The sequence below is a fragment of the Sus scrofa genome, chromosome 14 (genome assembly GCF_054392235.1).
Source record: "Sus scrofa isolate SSC_HxYL_T2T_F1_AM1 chromosome 14, Sscrofa_HxYL_maternal_Yorkshire_Landrace_v2.0, whole genome shotgun sequence".
NCBI lineage: Eukaryota > Metazoa > Chordata > Mammalia > Artiodactyla > Suidae > Sus > Sus scrofa.
The window spans coordinates 134783793-134802138 of record NC_139396.1 but is presented as its reverse complement, the minus strand read 5'-3'; the positions used below and the strand labels follow the sequence as shown (position 1 = coordinate 134802138).

At 54.8% G+C, this 18346-nt stretch overlaps 2 protein-coding genes across 48 annotated transcripts in view; one reads left to right on the top strand and one right to left on the bottom strand.

Annotated features, from left to right (window-relative positions):
• Positions 1-1833: 1833 nt before the first annotated feature.
• Positions 1834-9405, bottom strand: SFXN3 (sideroflexin 3). 2 transcript variants are annotated; one of them, XM_084995189.1, is made up of 11 exons: positions 9375-9405; positions 7965-8128; positions 7167-7341; positions 6729-6823; positions 6297-6372; positions 6068-6153; positions 5423-5550; positions 5181-5230; positions 4257-4306; positions 3744-3791; positions 1834-3474 (listed from the first exon to the last, which is right to left on the bottom strand). In XM_084995189.1, the coding sequence occupies exons 2-11, from the start codon at positions 8123-8125 to the stop codon at positions 3378-3380; spliced, it is 966 nt and encodes a 321-aa protein (XP_084851315.1). In that variant the 5' UTR covers positions 8126-8128; positions 9375-9405; the 3' UTR covers positions 1834-3377. The 2 variants fall into 2 exon arrangements, with proteins under 2 accessions (XP_084851315.1, XP_020928338.1); XM_021072679.2 differs by having other exon boundaries at positions 6729-6827; positions 7171-7341.
• Positions 9406-10756: 1351 nt separating this feature from the next.
• Positions 10757-18346, top strand: part of PDZD7 (PDZ domain containing 7) — a 21902-nt gene continuing 14312 nt past the window's right edge. For 26 of the 46 annotated variants that reach the window (XR_014826764.1, XR_014826762.1, XR_014826761.1 and 23 more), the window contains exons 1-5: positions 10757-10841; positions 11504-11883; positions 16924-17064; positions 17459-17633; positions 18131-18307. Coding sequence is in view for 6 of the 46 variants with exons in the window: in XM_084995170.1 (XP_084851296.1) it covers positions 11661-11883; positions 16924-17064; positions 17459-17633; positions 18131-18307 (716 nt within the window). In the remaining 40 variants the exon portion in view is untranslated. Of the gene's footprint in view, positions 10842-11503; positions 11884-16923; positions 17065-17458; positions 17634-18130; positions 18308-18346 lie in introns of those variants that run through there. The other 20 variants (XR_014826763.1, XR_014826787.1, XR_014826785.1 and 17 more) reach the window with 4 other exon arrangements.

The window sequence follows — 18346 nt, the reverse complement described above, 5'->3', positions numbered from 1 at the left end:
TTGTTGTTGTTTAAATGAGAAGATAATTGCAACATTTATTTCAGGTTCTCTCTTTTTTTTGGTTCATTTGATTGGTTTTTGTGTTCTTTTTACTTTTTTGCCAGGAATCAAACCTACGCCACACAGCAGCAACCAGAGCCACGGTGGTGAGAATGCGGGAGCCTCAACCCACTAGGCCATCAGAGAACTCCCAAGAGTGGTAATCTTAAAAAAAAAAAGAAAAAAAAAATGGGAATCTTCACGTATACTCCTTCAGCTATAAAACCCTCAAGATTGGAAAGTCCTCAGTGCTTTAGTAAAAGGCCTGTGTACACTTGTGGGCCTGTAAGTGTTACTGTCCTATAAGCAAACTGGGCTCAGGGAGGAGATGCCCTGGAATGTCAAAGGGCACTAGGAAAGTGACCTCAGTTTTGGCTTGTAGCTGGCATGTGAGGAAGAAGCATAGCACAGGCTTCAGAGTCATACAAGTTGGCCTGAATCCTGGCTCCACCACCACATAGTTGTGTAGCTGTGGGCAACTTTCTTAGTAAGCCTGTGTCCTTGCTATGAATGGATATAACATGTCCAGAGAGGTGGTTGTGGGGATCAAAAGAGATTATGAACTTAAATCACTTAGCTTCATCCTGCCTGCATGACACAGAAGGACTCAATGAGCAGTAGCTGGTATCACCCCCCACTGCCCATCAAGTAAACTTTTACTTCCCAAGAGGATTGAGTGAGCCTAGGCCAGGCCATGGTAACAGATCACTTCAGCCCTAAAGATTTCTCTTGACCACCTAGTGTGAGAGCTGTGGACTGAAAAAAAAAAAGGGAGGGGGATGAGAGTTATTTTCTGCCAGGAATAGGGAATGGATTTTATTATAGATTCATTTGTATTCTTCAGAATCTTCCAATGCCAAGACTTAGGGTAATAGAGGCAACTATACACTGTTTAACAGTAGCTCTCACCATCTTCCATAGGCATGAACTTTTGGCCTTATTCCCCCCCATACACACAAAAAAAGCGAGCTGGTTTACAGCAAGGAGAAAAGAGAGGGCCCTGGGATGGTGGGAAAGGGTATTAACTAGCAAATGGTCCGTATCAGGCTTGTTTCCACGTTGCATCAGTGAGGTGTGGAGGGGTGCAGAGGTGTCAGGGCACCCTAGCAACTCTGATGGAGCCATGCAGTCCTTGTCCTCTAGCCTTCCTCTCCCAGAGGCTACCACCCCATGTCAAATGCCTGAAGGAAACCAAGAAGCCCAGAGCCTGAGTTGGTTTTTAGGTGTGTGATCAGCTCCCCTAGAAAATAAGAAAATGAAGGACTCCATCATTCCCTGCTGAGGGAATAGAAGATGGAGGGAGGCATGTGCCCACATCCCTCCTACTTTAGTACTCAGGATGCAGATGGAGGACTGATTTTCTATCTCAGAGCGCCCTCTGCTGGGGACTGAGGCTCCCTACAGAAGGGGAGGGAAGAGACTAACACCTGGACCTTGTAGGGAGAGAAGAGAAGGCAGAAGGCGGGAAGTTCTTCCCCCTCAACTCAGGACATGGAATCAAGTAAAGATCAAGAAGTAGACATGTTTTGGAGTAACCATCGTGGCGCAGTGATTAACGAATCCGACTAGGAACCATGAGGTTGCGGGTTCAATCCCTGGCCTTGCTCAGTGGGTTAAGGATCTGGAGTTGCCGTGAGTTGAGGTGTAGGCCAAGACGCAGCTTGGATCCCGCGTTGCTGTGGCTCTGGCGTAGGCCAGCGGCTACAGCTCCGATTGGACCCCTAGCCTGGGAACCTCCATATGCCACTGGAAGCGGCCCTAGAAAAGGCAAAAAAAAAGTAGACAGGTTTTCACTTTGTTGAGTAACAGTGGCACCATTGCTTTTATTACTTGTGGTCGGCTGGGGGAGCAGAAAAGTACTCTTAGAGGATCCCTGTGGGGCCTTCACCCCAATTCAGCCAGAGGTCATGGGAGTTGGAGTCAAGGCCCATCTCCGCACTCTGTGAGTTCACCAGCACAGACTCCATCCCCCAGCCCACCTCCTGTGTGGACCAACCACTGCTGCCTGGGCCCTTCATCCTCTTAGAGGTGGGAATGTTAGCAGGGCCAAGCCTCAGGAAAGAGAAGGAGCTAAAGTCAGGATTCTGCTGAATGTCTAACAAGGTCAATGGAACACAAAATTCCCTGTCTTAAGACTGTTCACTCAGGGCCTAGTGGCCCTTGAGGGTGTCCTACTTACACTCATTCAGATACCTGTGGAGTTTAAGCACCATTTCCACAGCTGTGTCCCTTTGTAAGAGGGTGCAGTGGGGGGGCTCTTAAAGGGGAATTCTTGTTCTGCTTTCATGGCTTTTTGGTTGAGGGAGGGGGTTGGGATTTTAGGTTTAGATTTGAGGTTATGATGTCAGAGCAGACCAAGAATTCCTAGGATTGTGCCCAAAGATGCCCATAGGGCAGCATGGGGAAGATGGGAAGATGGCAAGAGCAGTATAGGATAGGGACACTCCTTTGTTCTAGCAGAGGAGAGGAGAGGTGCTGACCCATTCCAGGATATGGGGGATCGGATGAGCCCCCTGCCTCCCTTATCCCGACATGTCTTCCTCCGCCGCCGGCCCAGTTCCTGAGTCAGCTTTGAGAGCCAGGAAGCAGAAGTCTGAAGGATTCAGCCCATTTTGGCCTGCTAATGTCCCTCAGTCTCTGTCCAGAAGGGGCAAGGTCCCATCAGAAATGACCTGGCTGGTGGAACAGGTTAGGCAAGAAACCTGTAGCGTGGCTGGTTGGCAGGTGGCAGGAGGTTAAAAAGGGAAGCCAGATATGAGGACATCTGGTAGAGCATGTACACGCACACGGACCGCGTATGTACATATGTAGACACGTTAGCACAGGAGAAAGGGATTATGCGACCCTGCTTTTTGAAATCAGAGGAGGGAGTTCCCATTGTGGCGCAGTGGTTAACGAATCCGACTAGGAACCATGAGGTTGCGGGTTCGGTCCCTGCCCTTGCTCAGTGGGTTAACGATCCGGCGTTGCCATGAGCTGTGGTGTAGGTTGCAGACACGGCTCGGATGCCGCGTTGCTGTGGCTCTGGCGTAGGCCAGTGGCTACAGCTCCGATTCGACCCCTAGCCCGGGAACCTCCATATGCCGCAGGAGCGGCCCAAGAAATGGCAAAAAGACAAAAAAAAAAAAAAAAAAAAAAAAAAAAAAGAAGAAATCAGAGGAGAGAAAAAGGCTTATGGGGGCACCTCTCCCAGCCTAATGGATTGCTGGTCCCAACAGCTGCTCTTCCACCAAGCCCCCTGCCCAGGACCAGGCAGATGGGAAGGTGGCAGCAATGGAAAGGTTCTGCTACAGCAGCAGCCCAAGGAGGTGGGGGCATGGGTGGGGGCTGACCCTCCCTCAAAGCCCCTTGTTGTAGTAAACCACTTTGATGCTGGGGTTTTGCTCGTGGATCTGAGCTCTCAGCTCCGGCTCCAGCCTGCTCACGTGTATGGAGCTGCAATAGAACAGCACAGGCAGGCTGAGTGTCCGGTGAAAGCACCCCACTCAGACTAAGGGATCACCACACCTCCTCCCCACCAGGCTGCTGAATCTTCTCCTTTGGAGGCCAGAAGGCCTAGATCATTGTCATCCCCTCAGCCCCCAGAATAAGCTGAGTGCCTGCCAGGCCTCCTCTGAACACACTGAAGGAACCCAAGATTGGCTGCTTCCAGAGATGTGGAGACCTGTCCAGAGCCCCCAGCCCAGCCCAGCAGCAGCACTTACCTTCTCTGGGGGAACAGGGCACAGCACAGGGGGGTGGCAAACACCAGGCTGGGGAAGAAGAGTGTTGGAAAGGCTTGTGAAGCCTTGATCTGAGGGTGTTCCTTCCCTGCACCCCACCCCATCTCTGGAGACAGCCCCTAGGGATGGAGATTGATTAAAGCCAACAGCGACATTAGGTTCTGGCTGAGGAAAAGGCCTCCAGAGCAGCGACCCAGAGCACCACAGCCAGAAACAGAATCAGGAATTAAACGTTCAAGAAGCTCTGCGATGGTACCAAAAGGTATATTTCCATGGTTTCCATGGTGGCTGAAGATTAGAACCTCTTCGCTAGACTCTCGACCTTAAAGGACAGAGATCACCCCCAACACACAGTATGCCTCACAGGTGCCCAAGGCCCCGACCAGCCGAATGTATGAATGGTGCACATAAATATTCTAAAAGCAATAACACCCACCCACATCCACCACTGAAAGGACACTCCCACACACTCTGGCTAATTCCCTGCACACTTACCAGAAGCCCACCAGCCCCACCTGCAGGGGTGCCCCTAGCCAGGGGCGGCGCTGTGGGAAGAGAGATAATATAAGGAAGGGCCTGTGTCCCCTGCCCGCCCCCGATCCCAATCCATCCACCCACCCACCTATCTGTATCCCATCAGCCCTGCCCACGAGGCTCCGATACCTGGCCCCTTTCTTTCTCCCAATCCCATAACAGGTTGGGACCTCAAGATCACCACCCTCCACTCCAACCAGGGCTGGAGGTTTGCCAATGCCCTCCCCAACATCCCACCACCCAATCTCACCTCACACTCCCTCCAGAAGCTGCTTTCTTCAGGAAGCCTCCTCTAACCCTCTACTCCCTCCCTCCCATCCCAGTGCACGAATCTGTCCCTTTCCAAACACATCTCCTGCTCTGCTCACTCTTCTCTATTTGCTCCAACCATGGAGGCCACCATTCTGTTCCTTCAATGTGCATGGTTGGTACCCGATAAATATTTGAGGATAAACGATTCAACGGATGAGCCAGAGCTTATATTCCTGTGGCTTGCTGATCTGCCCTGTTTGTGCATGTGTGAGTCTCTGTGTGTGTGTGTGTGTGTGTCAATGTTGTTTGTAGGTGAGCACATGAGCATGATGTTAAGCGTGACAGTGACAGTCCCTCCCTAGGTGTGTCAGAGGCCTCTGGAGTAACACCAGCTTCCTTCGGACAGAATCTGTCCTTCCCTTCCCTTCTCCTCCTGCGCCCTCTGTGTTCCTTTATTCCAGTCCAGTTCACTCATGCTGAATGAGTGAATGGAGGTGCAAGGGGCGGAACAGGGGTGGGGCAAACAGGTGGCAAGTCTTAGACACAGGACAGGCTGGAGAGGAGGTTGGGGACTCGTCACTTCTGCTCCTAGCCACCACTACTTCCAGAATGGGAGAGGTGAGAGTGACCTACCTTCAGGAAGTCTTTCTTCTCCAGACTGTCCATGATCACGGGGGGAATGGCTGAGGGCAAAGCAGGGCAGGGAGGGAGTTAGTGGAGTGAAAGTCAGGACCCTAAGGAAGCGGGGAATCCCCCTTCACAGCTCTTCCCTCTTCCCCTGAATCTTACAGCTCCCGTAAACCTCAAAACCCCTGGATAATGGCACCCCTGTCTCTCTGAGCCTCCCGTGCCCCACCGAGCCACCCCTGCCTCACCCATGGCAGGAATCGCCATGCAGATTCTTGATATCACCACCTGGAAAATTCCTTGTTTGGCTGCAGCCACTGAGTGGCCAAGCCTCTGACCTTCTTCATTGGTCACGGGGATGCCTACTTGCAGCTCCCTGAGAAAGGAAGGGGGTGAGAGTTAGATCACAGGCCCCACACCCGAACTGCAAGGCCCTCATGGGCAGCTAGTCCCTGGAGCCCCTCGGATGGCCTACTTTTTTTTTTTTTTTTTGCCTTTTTTGTGTGTCTTTTCTAGGGCTGCACCCGCAGCATATGGAGGTTCCCAGGCTAGGGGTCTAATCGGAGCTGCAGCCGCCAGCCTACACCACAGCCACAGCAACGCCAGATCCGAGCAGTGTCTGTGACCTACACCACGGCTCACAGCAATGCCGGATCCTTAACCCACTGAGTGAGGCCAGGGATGGAACCTGCAACCCCATGGTTCCTAGTCGGACTCATTAACCACTGGAGCCATGACGGGAATTCCGGATGGCCTAGATTTAAAGGCTGGTTCTCTGCCCCTTCCCCAGGATCCCAGCATCAGACTGAGACTGGGCCTGGCAGCTCAAGCGGCTGGCTGGTGTGCCTACATGCCCTCTGGCCATGCATGTGCCAGCAGCTGGGACCACTCACCTCTGCCTCATCAGGGGGATGTTGATGCAGTTGGCAGCTGCCACAGCTGCAAAGGGCACAAATCTGCCGACCAGCGGGGGTAGATGCTGGGGGAGGGAGGAGATGTCACTTAGCGGCCCCAAGGGCCGTGGGGTGGAGAGGAACTCTGAGGGTGGGGTGGAGGAGTGAACGGGAAGGAGGCAGGTAAAGCACGAACCAGGGAGGCAGTGCAATGGGGGAGGGCATTTACCTTGGTGAGGGATTTGAGTCCCAGGGCCGTGGCCACAGCCCCAGTGGTGGCACTCACATAGGCTGTTCCCAGCTGCCTGTGGGTGGAAGAGCCAGGGCACAAGGCAGGAGGTGAACAATGCAAATGTGGCTCTTTGCTTTAAGGATGTGCCAAATCTTCAATACATGGAGCGTGGGAGGGTGGCCTTATTGTGGAGAAACGTCTCCCCTGCTCCCGTATAGACTTGTCCGGAAGCCCCGGTCACTCCCCTTGAAGAGAACTGGGTCCCCCAAAGCATACATGAGAAGACCCCATGCCCTCAGTCAAGCCAGGACAGTGGCGGGTGGGGGCAGGCTGAGAGGAGGGCACTGAGCCACCGGCTACATGGGCCCTCAGGGAACATGAGAGAGCAACGGAGGGCGGGGAGAAGAGCCCCTGGGGATGAGCTCTCACCCCACGGTGATGGGAGCGTCTCCACTGCGGTTGGAGTAGTTAACAATGGCATTGAAGGATTGATTCACCCACTGCCAGAACACCACGGTTGGGGTCTTCCTGGGGGAACAAAAAGGCTTACTTCGACAGTGTCCCTCCTTCTTGGACCCCAATCATAAAACCCCAAAGCTTAGCCCCAAACCCTCAGGGGAGGCCCTGTTGATGACCCTAGAACCTGCTCCAGTGACCCCTGCATGGTCGTCCTTACACAAACACACCCATGGTCTCTGGGGTGGGAGGACCCCTGGACCGAGTTCAGAGGAAGGGAAGGGATTCTAACACAAGCTCTCACCCATCTACTATTTTCTGCCCAAATTGGCCCAGACCGGAAGTGCCTAGTCATCAAGTTATGCTCTAGCTTGGACAGAGCACCCAGGGAGGAGACACACAGGATAGAACCTGCCTGTAGAAGGTGAGCATGCAGCCGGTGATGGTCATGTTCATGGGCACCTGGGCTGACATGCGGCCAATCAGGACCACCTTCTCCCCTGTGTCCGGATGGAAGGCAGAGTCGTACACATACTTGGCCCGCCACAGCTGGTCCTCGGTGAGCCCTGGAGTCACCACGCCGGCCCTGCAGGGGTTGGCAAGGAGCAGACAAGCAATTCTAGGGGCAGATCCCCCCACCCAAGCCCTGCCCACGCAGCTCAGGAGAAGTCTGGGCATAGGATCAGGTACTTTGGCCCTCAACCTCGTAATAAAGAAGCTCCTTACTTCTGGGGAAGAATTAAATTGTCGCGGAAGGAAGGCTCCTATTGCTATTTCCCTTCTTAGCCACACATAGAAGGGTGCCCTTCTGACTCTGCCCAAATGCTGGGTCATGAGTAATGGTGGTTTCCAACGGGTCACAAATGGCTGGGGTGTTGCAAGAGTTTTTCCTCCTGCCCTCCTACCTCCTTGGGACCCAAATTTGAGCCCCTCTATCCTTGTATAGGGTGGCCCAGCAGTGGAACAGGTCCTTGTAAAGTATGAAGCATAGAGCAGCCCCCTGACCATAAATATTAATACTACCTTCTCAAGCCAAACACCCTGAAATTTTTTGGGTTAACGTTCTGTGCCCTACTTGTCTGTGATTCCAACAGATAGGGCTAGGGAGTAGGGGTTGGGGTGGAGGAGTGGAACAGGGGAGACAGGTGCAAAGGGTACTTTATTAATGGCAGGGAAGGAGACCCTGGGTCAGTTGGGGTTGGGAGTCACCTGTAGTTCTGCACGATGTTCCGGGAAGCTTCCAGCTGTGCCCCAGACAGCAGCAGATTTCGAGGGTCGGTCACAGTGAAGAAGTGCCGGGCTCTACCCAGGAAAGTGCTTTGGTCCCAGCGAGGTTCCTGGATATTGATATCTAAGGGCAACTCACCCATTTTCTGCAGGGGAGGGACCAGAGTCAGAGGACTCCAAGGAGAGGACCCAAGGACTCCACATGGGGCCAACTTTGGTAGCCCTACCCTGGTCCCTGGGCTTACTGCCAATCCCTTCTAGAGCTCAAGGTGATTCTGGATACGTAAGCAAGGATGTGGGGGAGGGGAGCTGTTTTCTAGGCAGTGTCCTAGCTCAGGGACCTGCAGACACAGGAGAAGGGGACAGGGGAGAACAGAGCCAGGAAAACAGATGTCCTTGTGCTCTGGCCTGGCACAGATTTCCATGAGTGAGGATTTACATGTGTGTGGTTGATGCAGCAGCAGCAACAAATCCTCTACAGCTATTCATGTGCTCTGTATGCACAAACATGCAGATTATATGCATCACACATCCATGTTCATTCAGCTTTAGGCCCTGGCTGCCCTGAGCCTACATACAAACCCCTAAGGCTGTTTGGAAGACGGTATAAGCCATCCCACACCCCAAGCCCAGACTGGAGGAGAGCAATGGCTCATTGGCAACTCTAAGGCTTATCTATTCCAGATCTCTAAAAGGTGACTCTGAAGCCTGCCAGCTAGGTATGCCCACAGGCATGCACGCACAAGTTCCCCCCTCCAGAGCCACCTTCCTCATCCCACACAGAAGGGCCCAAGGATCTCCTTGTTTCCCACCTGGGCAGGGCTGACATAGACACCCATCCCACCTCTCCCTGAGCCACTGGCCTCAAAAGAAGCAGGGTTCAGTAAGTGACCCCTCCATTCAGCCCAGAAAGGCAAGCCTGAAGCCGCCATCTGGCTGTGTTGGGCAAAATCCTACAGAATGACTAATCCTCTCCAACCACACTTCCTCCCTCGCAGGCAGACACACCCTCCGCTGCCTTGCACACTCATATTCACATACCCACACACAAAGACAGCAGCATACATGCCCTACCCAGACTTACAAATGGAGTGGACACGCCCTGCATACAAAGACCGTTACTTGCACGCACACACACACACACACAGCCCATATCTATCAGTTGCAGACACTTTATTGTGTGATCCATAGAGCCCCACCCCGACATTCCTTCCCCAACTAACCTCCCCTCCGGCCCCATGGACCTCCCTTGAGCCGAAGATACTGAATCTCACACTGCCTGGAAGTGTGCTGAAGAGAGAGCACTTCAAGGCAGCTTTCCTCTCTGACTCCCAGCCCTCAACCCGCTATTTTCCTGACCCCCGGACCCCGCCCGGCACAGCGAGCACTCACGCTCTCCTGGGCTCCCCGGCTCCCGGCCTCTGCAGCTCTTAGGCCCGCCTTCCTCTGCGCCCGTCGCCCCCGCCCTCACACCCATCAAGCACACGTCACGTGTGACGCTCACTAGCCTGAGAGGCTGGGGCTCCCTCGGCGCATTCGCCTGGCGTGGCCAGGGATTGGCAGAGCCTGGGGGCGTTGGGTATCATTAGGGGCGACGCCCCCAGCCCGGTCCACCGAGACCGGCCCTACGGTGCCTCCCAGAGCCAATCCCGACTCCAGGATCAGTTCTGGCCCTGTCCCCAGCCCGAGAGAGGAGGGGAAGAGCGGCGGGCGCTGCCCCATTTGCTCACAGTGCCTTGGTTGGCCTCGGGAGGCACCGGGTTTCTTCAGCAAGGGGTCTGGGTGCCCAGGGTGAAGGCGCGCGACGTGGAGGGGCATCCACTGATGGTGCGCTCGGAGGGACTCGGGTTACCGCCGGCTTGTTTACTCGATGGCTGCCTTGGCAGTGGCCTCTGCCTACTTGCCCCCCTGGGCGCCTCTCCTGGTTCCCACAAGCTCCTCTCGCAGCACCTCAGCACTCGCACCAGTGTGGTTCTTCTCGTGCCTGTGCCCCTTCTATGTCCCCAGTCCTTTCCTCCTTCCTAGTCCCCTCCTTACTCCCTTCTGTAACCTCTAACTCTGCTAGGGTGCCCAGTTTCTTTATGCCCGCAATTTCTACCCCTGCTTCGCAGACCCTGGCCCCAGTCCCTGCTCTGGGTGTGAAGGGGCGGAAATCTCAAGATCCCTCTGTCCTATCAAGGAAGTGGATCAAAAAGATTCTTCCTCCTAGTGTCCTGTTATCAGCTGCCTCCCCCCCCCCCCGCATACATTCCAGAACTGGGTGGCCAGAGAGACACTTTCTGATATAGAAGGAGGATGCATGTGAAGGCAGCGCTCAGACACACACACACACACACACACACACACACACACACGCACCCTCACCCAATCATCATTCAGAGCATGCGTGCCACACACCCATGCTCCTGCCCACCGCAGGCTCACACCCCGCTGTTGGGTGACATCCTCACTGAGGCCTCAGGGATCACTGCAGAGGGGTGGCAATTCCACGAGTCCTGGCAGCTGGCTTGGCCTGGAGAAGACAGGGTTCTGGGCTCCCCTGAGCTGTACAGGTAGCGGGAGCAGAGCAAGCCAAGGCCCCAGCCCTAAGTTCGTGGTACAGAGTGGGGCATCCGAACTCAATTGGAGTGTGTAGAACCCAGCGACCCCAGCCCAGGTTGCGAACTGCGTTCAGGGGCACCCAAGGGAGGCGGAGGGAGGAATGACTGGCGTCGCTCCCAGCCAATGGGAGCCCGGGGCTGCACTAGCCTGCCCCATTCCTGCCGCCTCCGCGGGGCGTGGGCGGGGATTCCGCGGCTGCTGCGGTATTGCGCGCGCCCGCGGGCGGGCGAGGCCGGCTGCGGCCGCACAAGCAAGCAGGTGAGAGGGGCCGGGAGGACCGAGCCGGGGGTGGGGTGCTGCGTTCTGGGTCCCGGAGTTTCTTTGGGGAACTTGGTTCCAGGTTTTGCGCGGTATGTTGAAGGGCTCTCGACAGCAAGTCCTTACCCCAAGCCTGGATGGGGGGTGGGGGGGTAGGGGTGGAGGGGACTGCAGCCTGGGACCTGGGGATCTCTAGGGGCCGAGGAATCTCTGGGGCCTTTGGCTGCAGCTGTGCCACGTCCTGGAGCCCCTCGAGGGCCAAGCCCTTGGGGCTAGTCCTCTACCCACATACACTTGAGAGGCGGCGCAGTGAACTATTCTGGCCCCGGTTTCTCTCACACTGCTTGAAGCCCTAGGGCTGACGATAATTCTGTCTCCTCTCTTTCCGCCTCTACTGAGGACGGGGGACTTGTGGAGGAGATGACTCAGCTGAGAGCAGGAACTAGGGGTGAAAGAGGGGTTCCCATCCACCTTGTTGTATAAATAGTTCCAAAAGCCCATGATGGTGCCGGAACTGGGCATTTCTCTGGTCATGGGTGGGAGAGGTGAGGGTCTTACGGCATGTCAGGGAGGACGCACAAACCAGGGGGAGGGAGGGAGGTTTTGGGGGCTGCAGGGGCGGCATTCTCGCCCGTTCCCCAATCCTGGCTCTCCCTGCGCAGGCCTGGAGCAGATACTCCTGGGACGCAGTGGGGTCTCCCAGTCTCTGAAGCCACAGTCTGCACAGAAGGCTCACAGAGCCAGGGCGAATGGGGCCTTCCTCTCGAGGGCTAGCAGGTTCCTTCTGAACCTGTAGGGTCCCCGCACAGTCTGGCCACCATGGCACGTGGTTTCGCAGTGGGCTTCGACCCACTGGGCCTCAGAGACCTAAGCTCCGGCTCTCTGAGCTCCCTCTCCTCCCGAGGCCACCTGGGCAGCGAGTCGGGCTCGGCAACGCGATACCTGCTGAGGAAGCAACAGCGGCTGCTGAATGGGCCCCCCCGCGGAATCCGAGCCTCATCGCCCATGGGCCGCGTCATCCTCATCAACTCCCCCATTGAAGGTGGGGGCAGGGCCCAGCCATGGGCCGGGGCACTGCTGGTGGGGGTAAGGGGCAGCGGGCGCTAAGCAGGAGGAGGCAGAGCCAATATGGGTGGGGGAACTCAACAGATAGAAGCCGTAGGGATGTGCCTCTGGTGACCTATTGACTCTTCCTCATTTACTCTTTTCTCACCTTCAGGTCAATCCTTTAGGTTTCCAGGATTGTGGAGAGATTGGAAGTGGGAGGTATGAAGGCAGGGAAGGGTGTGTGGTATGCTAGCCCCCAAGTGAGCAAGGCAAGGTATTGAATTGGCCCTTCCCTCCTGTGGACTCTGCCTTTCTCCAAACCCATTTGTGTATGACTTTGGTGTGTCGGGCAGGATCGCGAAGGACGTTCTTCATCAGCCAGCCTGTTGTGTGCCCTGCTCTGTGCTGGGCTGTGAGGGGTCAGTGCCCAGCTGGGCAGAGAGAATCAAAGGTTTCAGGTGCAGAAGGACAGAAATAGAGGTAGAGCAGCAAATGTTCTGAAGGGGGTTGGGGGGAAGAGGTGGGTCGAAGGTCTGGAGGGAGCCCCAGGCCTGGGCCCTGGAGGAAGGGGGCACTTAATCTTATGCAGTTGCTTAATGCCGTTTCATTGCACACCTATGCCAGCCATAGTTAGGTCCTGTGGGGGACCTACAGAGAAATAAGGCTCAATCTTCACCTTCCAGAAATTCACCATGTGGCAGGGCTGAGAGACAGAACAATGAGAGCAGCTGGTGCTGGAGTGGAGCTATCAGGAAGATTGCAGTGAGAAGTCTGGAGCATGGTGGGTGGGCTCTTAGGAGACAGCCTGGCTGCAGTGACAGATGTGGGGCGACAAAGAGCAGGTGGGCAAGGTGAGACCTTGAATGCCATCAGGAGAGTAGGGGCCCCCTGGGCCTAGGTTTTCTGTGGGCAGGACCAGATAAATATCTCCAGCTCCCCCCTGTCTCTCAGCCAGCGGAGTTCCCCTGGCTGGATCCCACACTGGACTTTTCAGACTCTGTTCCTCCCCTCTGACCTGTCTGAGCACTTCTTTCCCCTACCTGGTCCACCAGGGCAGGGATAGAGCATGTTGCTCAGGAGGCATAGTTTCACTGCACCTCACCCCCATCATCCGCCACACTCGGCCTCACACTCAGGTGAGCAGCAGAGCACTGCTGAGGGTCACTGCTGTCATTCTGTTATGGAGCAGAAGTTCCTAGGAGAGCCAGGAGACACAGAGGGGGAGGGGAGGCACTGCAGCATTGCCCTTGCAAGTCCCACTCATTAAAAGAACTACGCTATGGAGTTCCCTTCGTGGCTCAGTGGTCAACGAATCCGACTAGGAACCATGAGGTTGAGGGTTCGATCCCTGGCCTTGCTCAGTGGGTTAAGGATCCAGCGTTGCCATGAGCTGAGGTGTAGGTCACAGATGCGGCTCAGATCCTGCGTTGCTGTGGCTCTGGTGTAGGCCGGTGGCTACAGCTCCGATTAGACCCCTAGCCTGGGAACCTCCATATGCCGAGGGAGCGGCCCTAGAAATGGCAAAATGACTAAATAAATAAATAAATAAATAAAAGAACTACGCTATGCCTCCCCCCACACACCCGCATACACCCTACCCAGCTATGCAAGGGCTATGCCCACTGTCCCTCTAAAGATCCCCCTCCAGAAGTTCTATGATTGTTCTCTCCCTCTGTCTCACCCTTGTGCCCCAGTACAGCCAGGAAAGCAGCATCCCTTAGCAATGGAAGGATGGGGCATCGCTCCAACCAGCTGGACCCCTAGCCTGTCTGGGCTGGGAGTCTGCAGCCTGTGTCCCCTCTACCTGAGCAAAAACGTCTCCCAATTCCCCACAGCCCAGAGCCCCTCCCCTATGTTATTATTTAGATCATTCCAGAGGCCTAAAGTAGCTGATAAGGGGGACACTGTGGGAAGGAGAACATGGCCACCACATCACCCCCAAGAGTTCCCACCAGCACCTCAAACTCAGTGGGTCCCAGAGAAATGGCATTGTCTTTAATCCCAACCAGCCCTTTCTCCTCACTGCCTTAGCTCATTCATTTATTCATTGTTCTGCTTATTATTTCACTCAGTTAAAAAAACGCTTAGGGGAGTTCCTGTCATGGCTCAGTGGTTAGTGAACCCGAATATCATCCATGAGGACGAGGGTTCCATCCCTGGACACACTCAGTGGGTTAAGGATCCAGCATTGCCATGAGCTGTGGTGTAGGTCACAGAAGCAGCTCGAATCCCACATTGCTGTGGCTCTGGCATAGGCCGGCAGCTGTAGCTCTGATTGGACCCCAGCCTGGGAACCTCCGTATGCCACCAGTGCAGCCCTAAAAAGCCAAAAAAAAAAAAAAGAATTCCTAAGCCCCTACCAAGCTTGAGCTTACAGTCTAGCGCAAGAGTCTAGTGGAAGGAGAGATAATAAACAATACACAAATAAGCAAATGAATGGAGTTCTCTTGTGGCATAGCAGGTTAAGGATCTGGCATTGTCACTGCAGTGGTTGGGTTCAATCACTGGCCAGGAACTTCCATATGCTGCAGGTGCAGCCAAAACAAAATTAAAAAAAAAAAAAAAAAGCAAATAATGGGAAAGGATGGTAAGAATCTTGAAGGGACTAATTTGTATGGTAGAGTGGTGGTTCTCAAACTTTAGAACATATCAGAATTGTCTGTCGAAAAGTGCTGGGCTCTACACCCAGAACATCCGATTCAGTGGGTCTGCAGTAAAACCCCACTTTAATCAGTTTTCTGGTGCTGCTGGTCCGGAGAGCTCGCTTTGAGAACCCTTCTAACGAAACTATCTGGGAGATAGCAGGGACTCTCTTAGGTAGGGTTGTGCAGGAAGGTTTCTCTGAGAAAGTGGTGTCTGAGCCAAGAGGAACTGGAACAGGAGCTGGTTTTATGAAGGTCTGGGCAAGAGCATCACAGGCAGAGGGCACACTGAAAGGACTGGCCTGTGAGCGGAGCAGGAAGGAGGTCAGTGTGGCCAAAGATCATGAGGCTGGGAAGGGTGGCCAGGTGCGAGGGCAGAGAGTTGGCAAGAGGGAAGCCCAGGGAGGGCATTACTGGGCCTGGGAGGAATGTGAAGTTCCTCCTAGAAGCAGGGGCAGGCATTGAAGTTTTTAATCAGGTGAAAGGCATGACCTCGTATGAAAGCCGGCCCTGGCCACTGTGCAGGGAATGGATTAAAGGAGGCAGAATCGGAGTTCCCATCGTGGCTTAGTGGCAGCGAATCTGACTAGTAACCATGAGGTTGCAGGTTCGATCCCTGGCCTCGCTCAGTGGGTTACATGAGGTTGCAGGTTCGATCCCTGGCCTCGCTCAGTGGGTTAAGGATCCGGCGTTGCTGTGAACTATAGTGTAGGTTGTAGATGCGGCTTGGATCTGATGTTGCTGTTGCTGTTGCTGTGGCTGTGGTGTTGGCCAGCGGCTACAGCTCAGATTTGACCCCTAGCCTGGGAACATCATATGCCATGGGTGCAGCCCTAAAAAGCAAAAAATAAAAAAAATAAAATAAAAAAAAATAAAGGTGGCAGAAGCGGAATCGAGGAAGTGGTGAGGGAGTTCCCAGTGATGAAGGGATGCCTGGAAGCCTGGCTAGGGTGGTGGAGGTAGAGAAGCTTCCAGCCTCAGAGGCCTCAAACTCCTAGGCTCAAAACCCCAGATTTGATATCCCCCTGGCTCAAGGCCCTAGAGAAGCCCCCTGGGAGGGACTGAGGAGAAAGAGGGTGGAGGCAAAAGAGCAAAATGCTCCTTGTCTGGGTGAAGAAGGTCCTGGGACCTGTGCAGATAGAATCAGCTAGGAAGCCCCGGCATCTCCCAGGCCTCTGTCCTGCACCATCCCTGCCTACAGGCTACCCCTGGGGATTTCTCCCCGGCTGCCCTGCTCCTGCATTGTAATCTGATTTCTCTTAGATTGAATAGAACTGTGGGGTCAGGGGGAGAGGGGGACTTCCCTTCTCAAGCACCTCTGAATAAGCCTTGCCCAAGAAGACCTCTCACCTTCTCACCTGGGACCCAGCTTATCCCTCCCACCCCCTCCCTTTTCTCTAACCAAAAAAGCCCCCTCAAGGACCCACCTCTGAGCCTTTGCTCACTCCATCCCTTCATCTGTGCCTTCCCCGTCCTCTCCATCCATCCAGATCCTACCCATCTTCATCCTCCAAGAAACCTTCCCTGACAGATCCAATCCCTAAGGACCCTTCTGACTTTCCGCATCACTTATGGAGAGGGCCACTCTGGGCTTTGGGTACATACTGGAGCATGGTGGCATTTGGGGTTTCTCTCCTCATGTGGTCAGGTATCTCCTAGAGCCCTCACCTCCAGAATCACAGAGTCTACAAGATAGAAGGGGACTCAGGGATCCTTCTACAGCATCCTAGACAGGGATTTCCTAAGTATCAGCTCGTATGCCTCCAAAGATGGGGAACTCACTATCTTTCATGGAACATTCATTCCAGTGTCTGCCAGCTGGAGGTTTTAGAATGTTTTCCTTTATTAAATCTGCCTTCATATAACTCCACTCTGTGGGCTTGTTCCTGCCCTGCGGGTTACACAGACAAAAACCTCTAATGCCTTTCACAAAATAGCTCTTCAACTATTTGAAGATAGAGCCACCATGCTCGTCTCTGCTGCAAGCCGAAGAGCCCAGACTCCCTTGACTCTGCCCCATAGAATGGAACCTTGAAACTCTTTTCCATCCATTTGACTCTCAGAGTGGCAGGATTTTTTAGGAATTTGGCCTATCCTAGGCCCATAGGCATGTGACACTTAGTAAGGATTAGATACACACACACACACACACACACCTATATAATGAGGGAAAGAGAACAATGTCTTCTAGCATGGAACCCTGTCCTACCTGCTCTCACACCCTCCCTGGCTCCTGGTCTCAAAATCACCCAGAGAGGACTCTGAAATTAGCTGCCTATCCCCTCACTAAGGGCCCTGGGTGCCTGTGCCCAGCAACCCAGCCTTTGCAGGCCCCAAGTTGGGGAACCCAGAGTGGGCAGGGGGGATTCATGCCTATGTCCCCACCCCAACAGCGAACAGCGATGAAAGTGACATCATCCATGCAGTCCGAGTGGAGAAGAGTCCAGCTGGGAGACTGGGTTTCAGTGTTCGGGGTGGCTCTGAGCACGGCCTGGGCATCTTTGTCAGCAAAGTGGAGGAGGGGAGCAGTGCAGGTGAGCGGGGCCTCCAGGGGTGAGGTCCTGGGAGGAAAGGAACTTCAGCCTTGGAGGGACTGATCCAGTGGGGAGATGGAAGGGGCTAATGACGGGTCTGATGGGGGATACTCAGACCTTACCTGAGGATCCCAATCTCATCAAAGAAGTTTTACCCCAGAATTCTCTGGTGGCCTCACAGTTAATGATCCAGTGCTGTCACTGCTGAGGCTTAGGTCATTGCTCTGGTGCTATATTGATCCCTGGTCCAGGAACTTCTGCATGCCATGGGCATGGCCAAAAAAAGAAAGAAAAGAAGTTTTACCCCAGGAAACCCAGTCTGATGGGGGAGGGAGGCTCAGCCTCAGGCTAGGAGACTTCTCCCAAGTGGCCCAAGCCACCTTCCCTCCTGCAGAGCGGGCTGGCCTGTGCGTGGGGGACAAGATCACGGAGGTGAATGGGCTGAGCCTGGAGAGCACCACAATGGGCAGTGCCGTGAAGGTGCTGACGGGCAGCAGCCGCCTGCACATGATGGTGAGGCGCATGGGCCGCGTGCCGGGCATCAAGTTCTCCAAAGAGAAGACTACATGGTAAGCGGGTCTGGCCCCACCCCACCTGCCCCAGCACCACCACCCAGAGCTAGAGCTGGAGAGGCCAAGGGCACAGGGCTCAGCCTGGGGCCTGGCTAATATCCTCCCAGCCCCCGATGGCCCGACCTTGAAATGAGGAAAGGCCAGGTCTTTCCCCCAGCCCTCCTCCCAGCACTCTGCCACCCCAGACCCCAGTGGCTCTGGCCCCACCCATGCCGCTGCTGCTGTGAGCCAGCCTGGGGACAGTAACAGTGTCTATCTGTCTGGGACCTGGGGAGGATTGGAAGCAGGGCCTGGCAGCTGGAGCTGCTCAACAAAAAGCGATTCCTCTGGTTTCCTCGATTGGATGAAATCTACATCCCAGTGAAGGTCTCAGGTCTGGGAGTTCCCCCGAAGGCAGCCCTGCCTTTCCCACACAGTTGCCATGGCTGCTGGGAGGGGAAGAGTGGGTGGAGGTGGCTGGGGACCCAGGCTGAGGGCCCCGTGCTGTTGTTCAGGGTGGATGTGGTCAATCGGCGGCTGGTGGTGGAAAAGTGCAGCTCGACACCGTCCGACAGCAGCTCAGAGGACGGCGCACGGCGCATCGTCCACCTCTACACGACCTCTGATGACTTCTGCCTGGGCTTCAACATCCGAGGCGGCAAGGAGTTTGGTCTGGGCATCTACGTGTCCAAGTGAGGGCGGGGGCAGGGCATAAAACGCGGTCGGGCGGG

What these genes read in the sequence shown, in the direction of transcription:
- SFXN3 (XM_084995189.1), bottom strand. Translation starts at nt 8,125, where the DNA reads ATGGGTGAGTTGCCCTTAGATATCAATATCCAGGAACCTCGCTGGGAC. An exon ending in CATGGCGATTCCTGCCATGG is followed by an intron (nt 5,231 to 5,422) that starts GTGAGGCAGGGG and finishes CTTTGCCCTCAG; the next exon opens with CCATTCCCCCCGTGATCATG. An exon ending in GTGGGGCTGGTGGGCTTCTG is followed by an intron (nt 3,792 to 4,256) that starts GTAAGTGTGCAG and finishes CTTCTTCCCCAG; the next exon opens with CCTGGTGTTTGCCACCCCCC.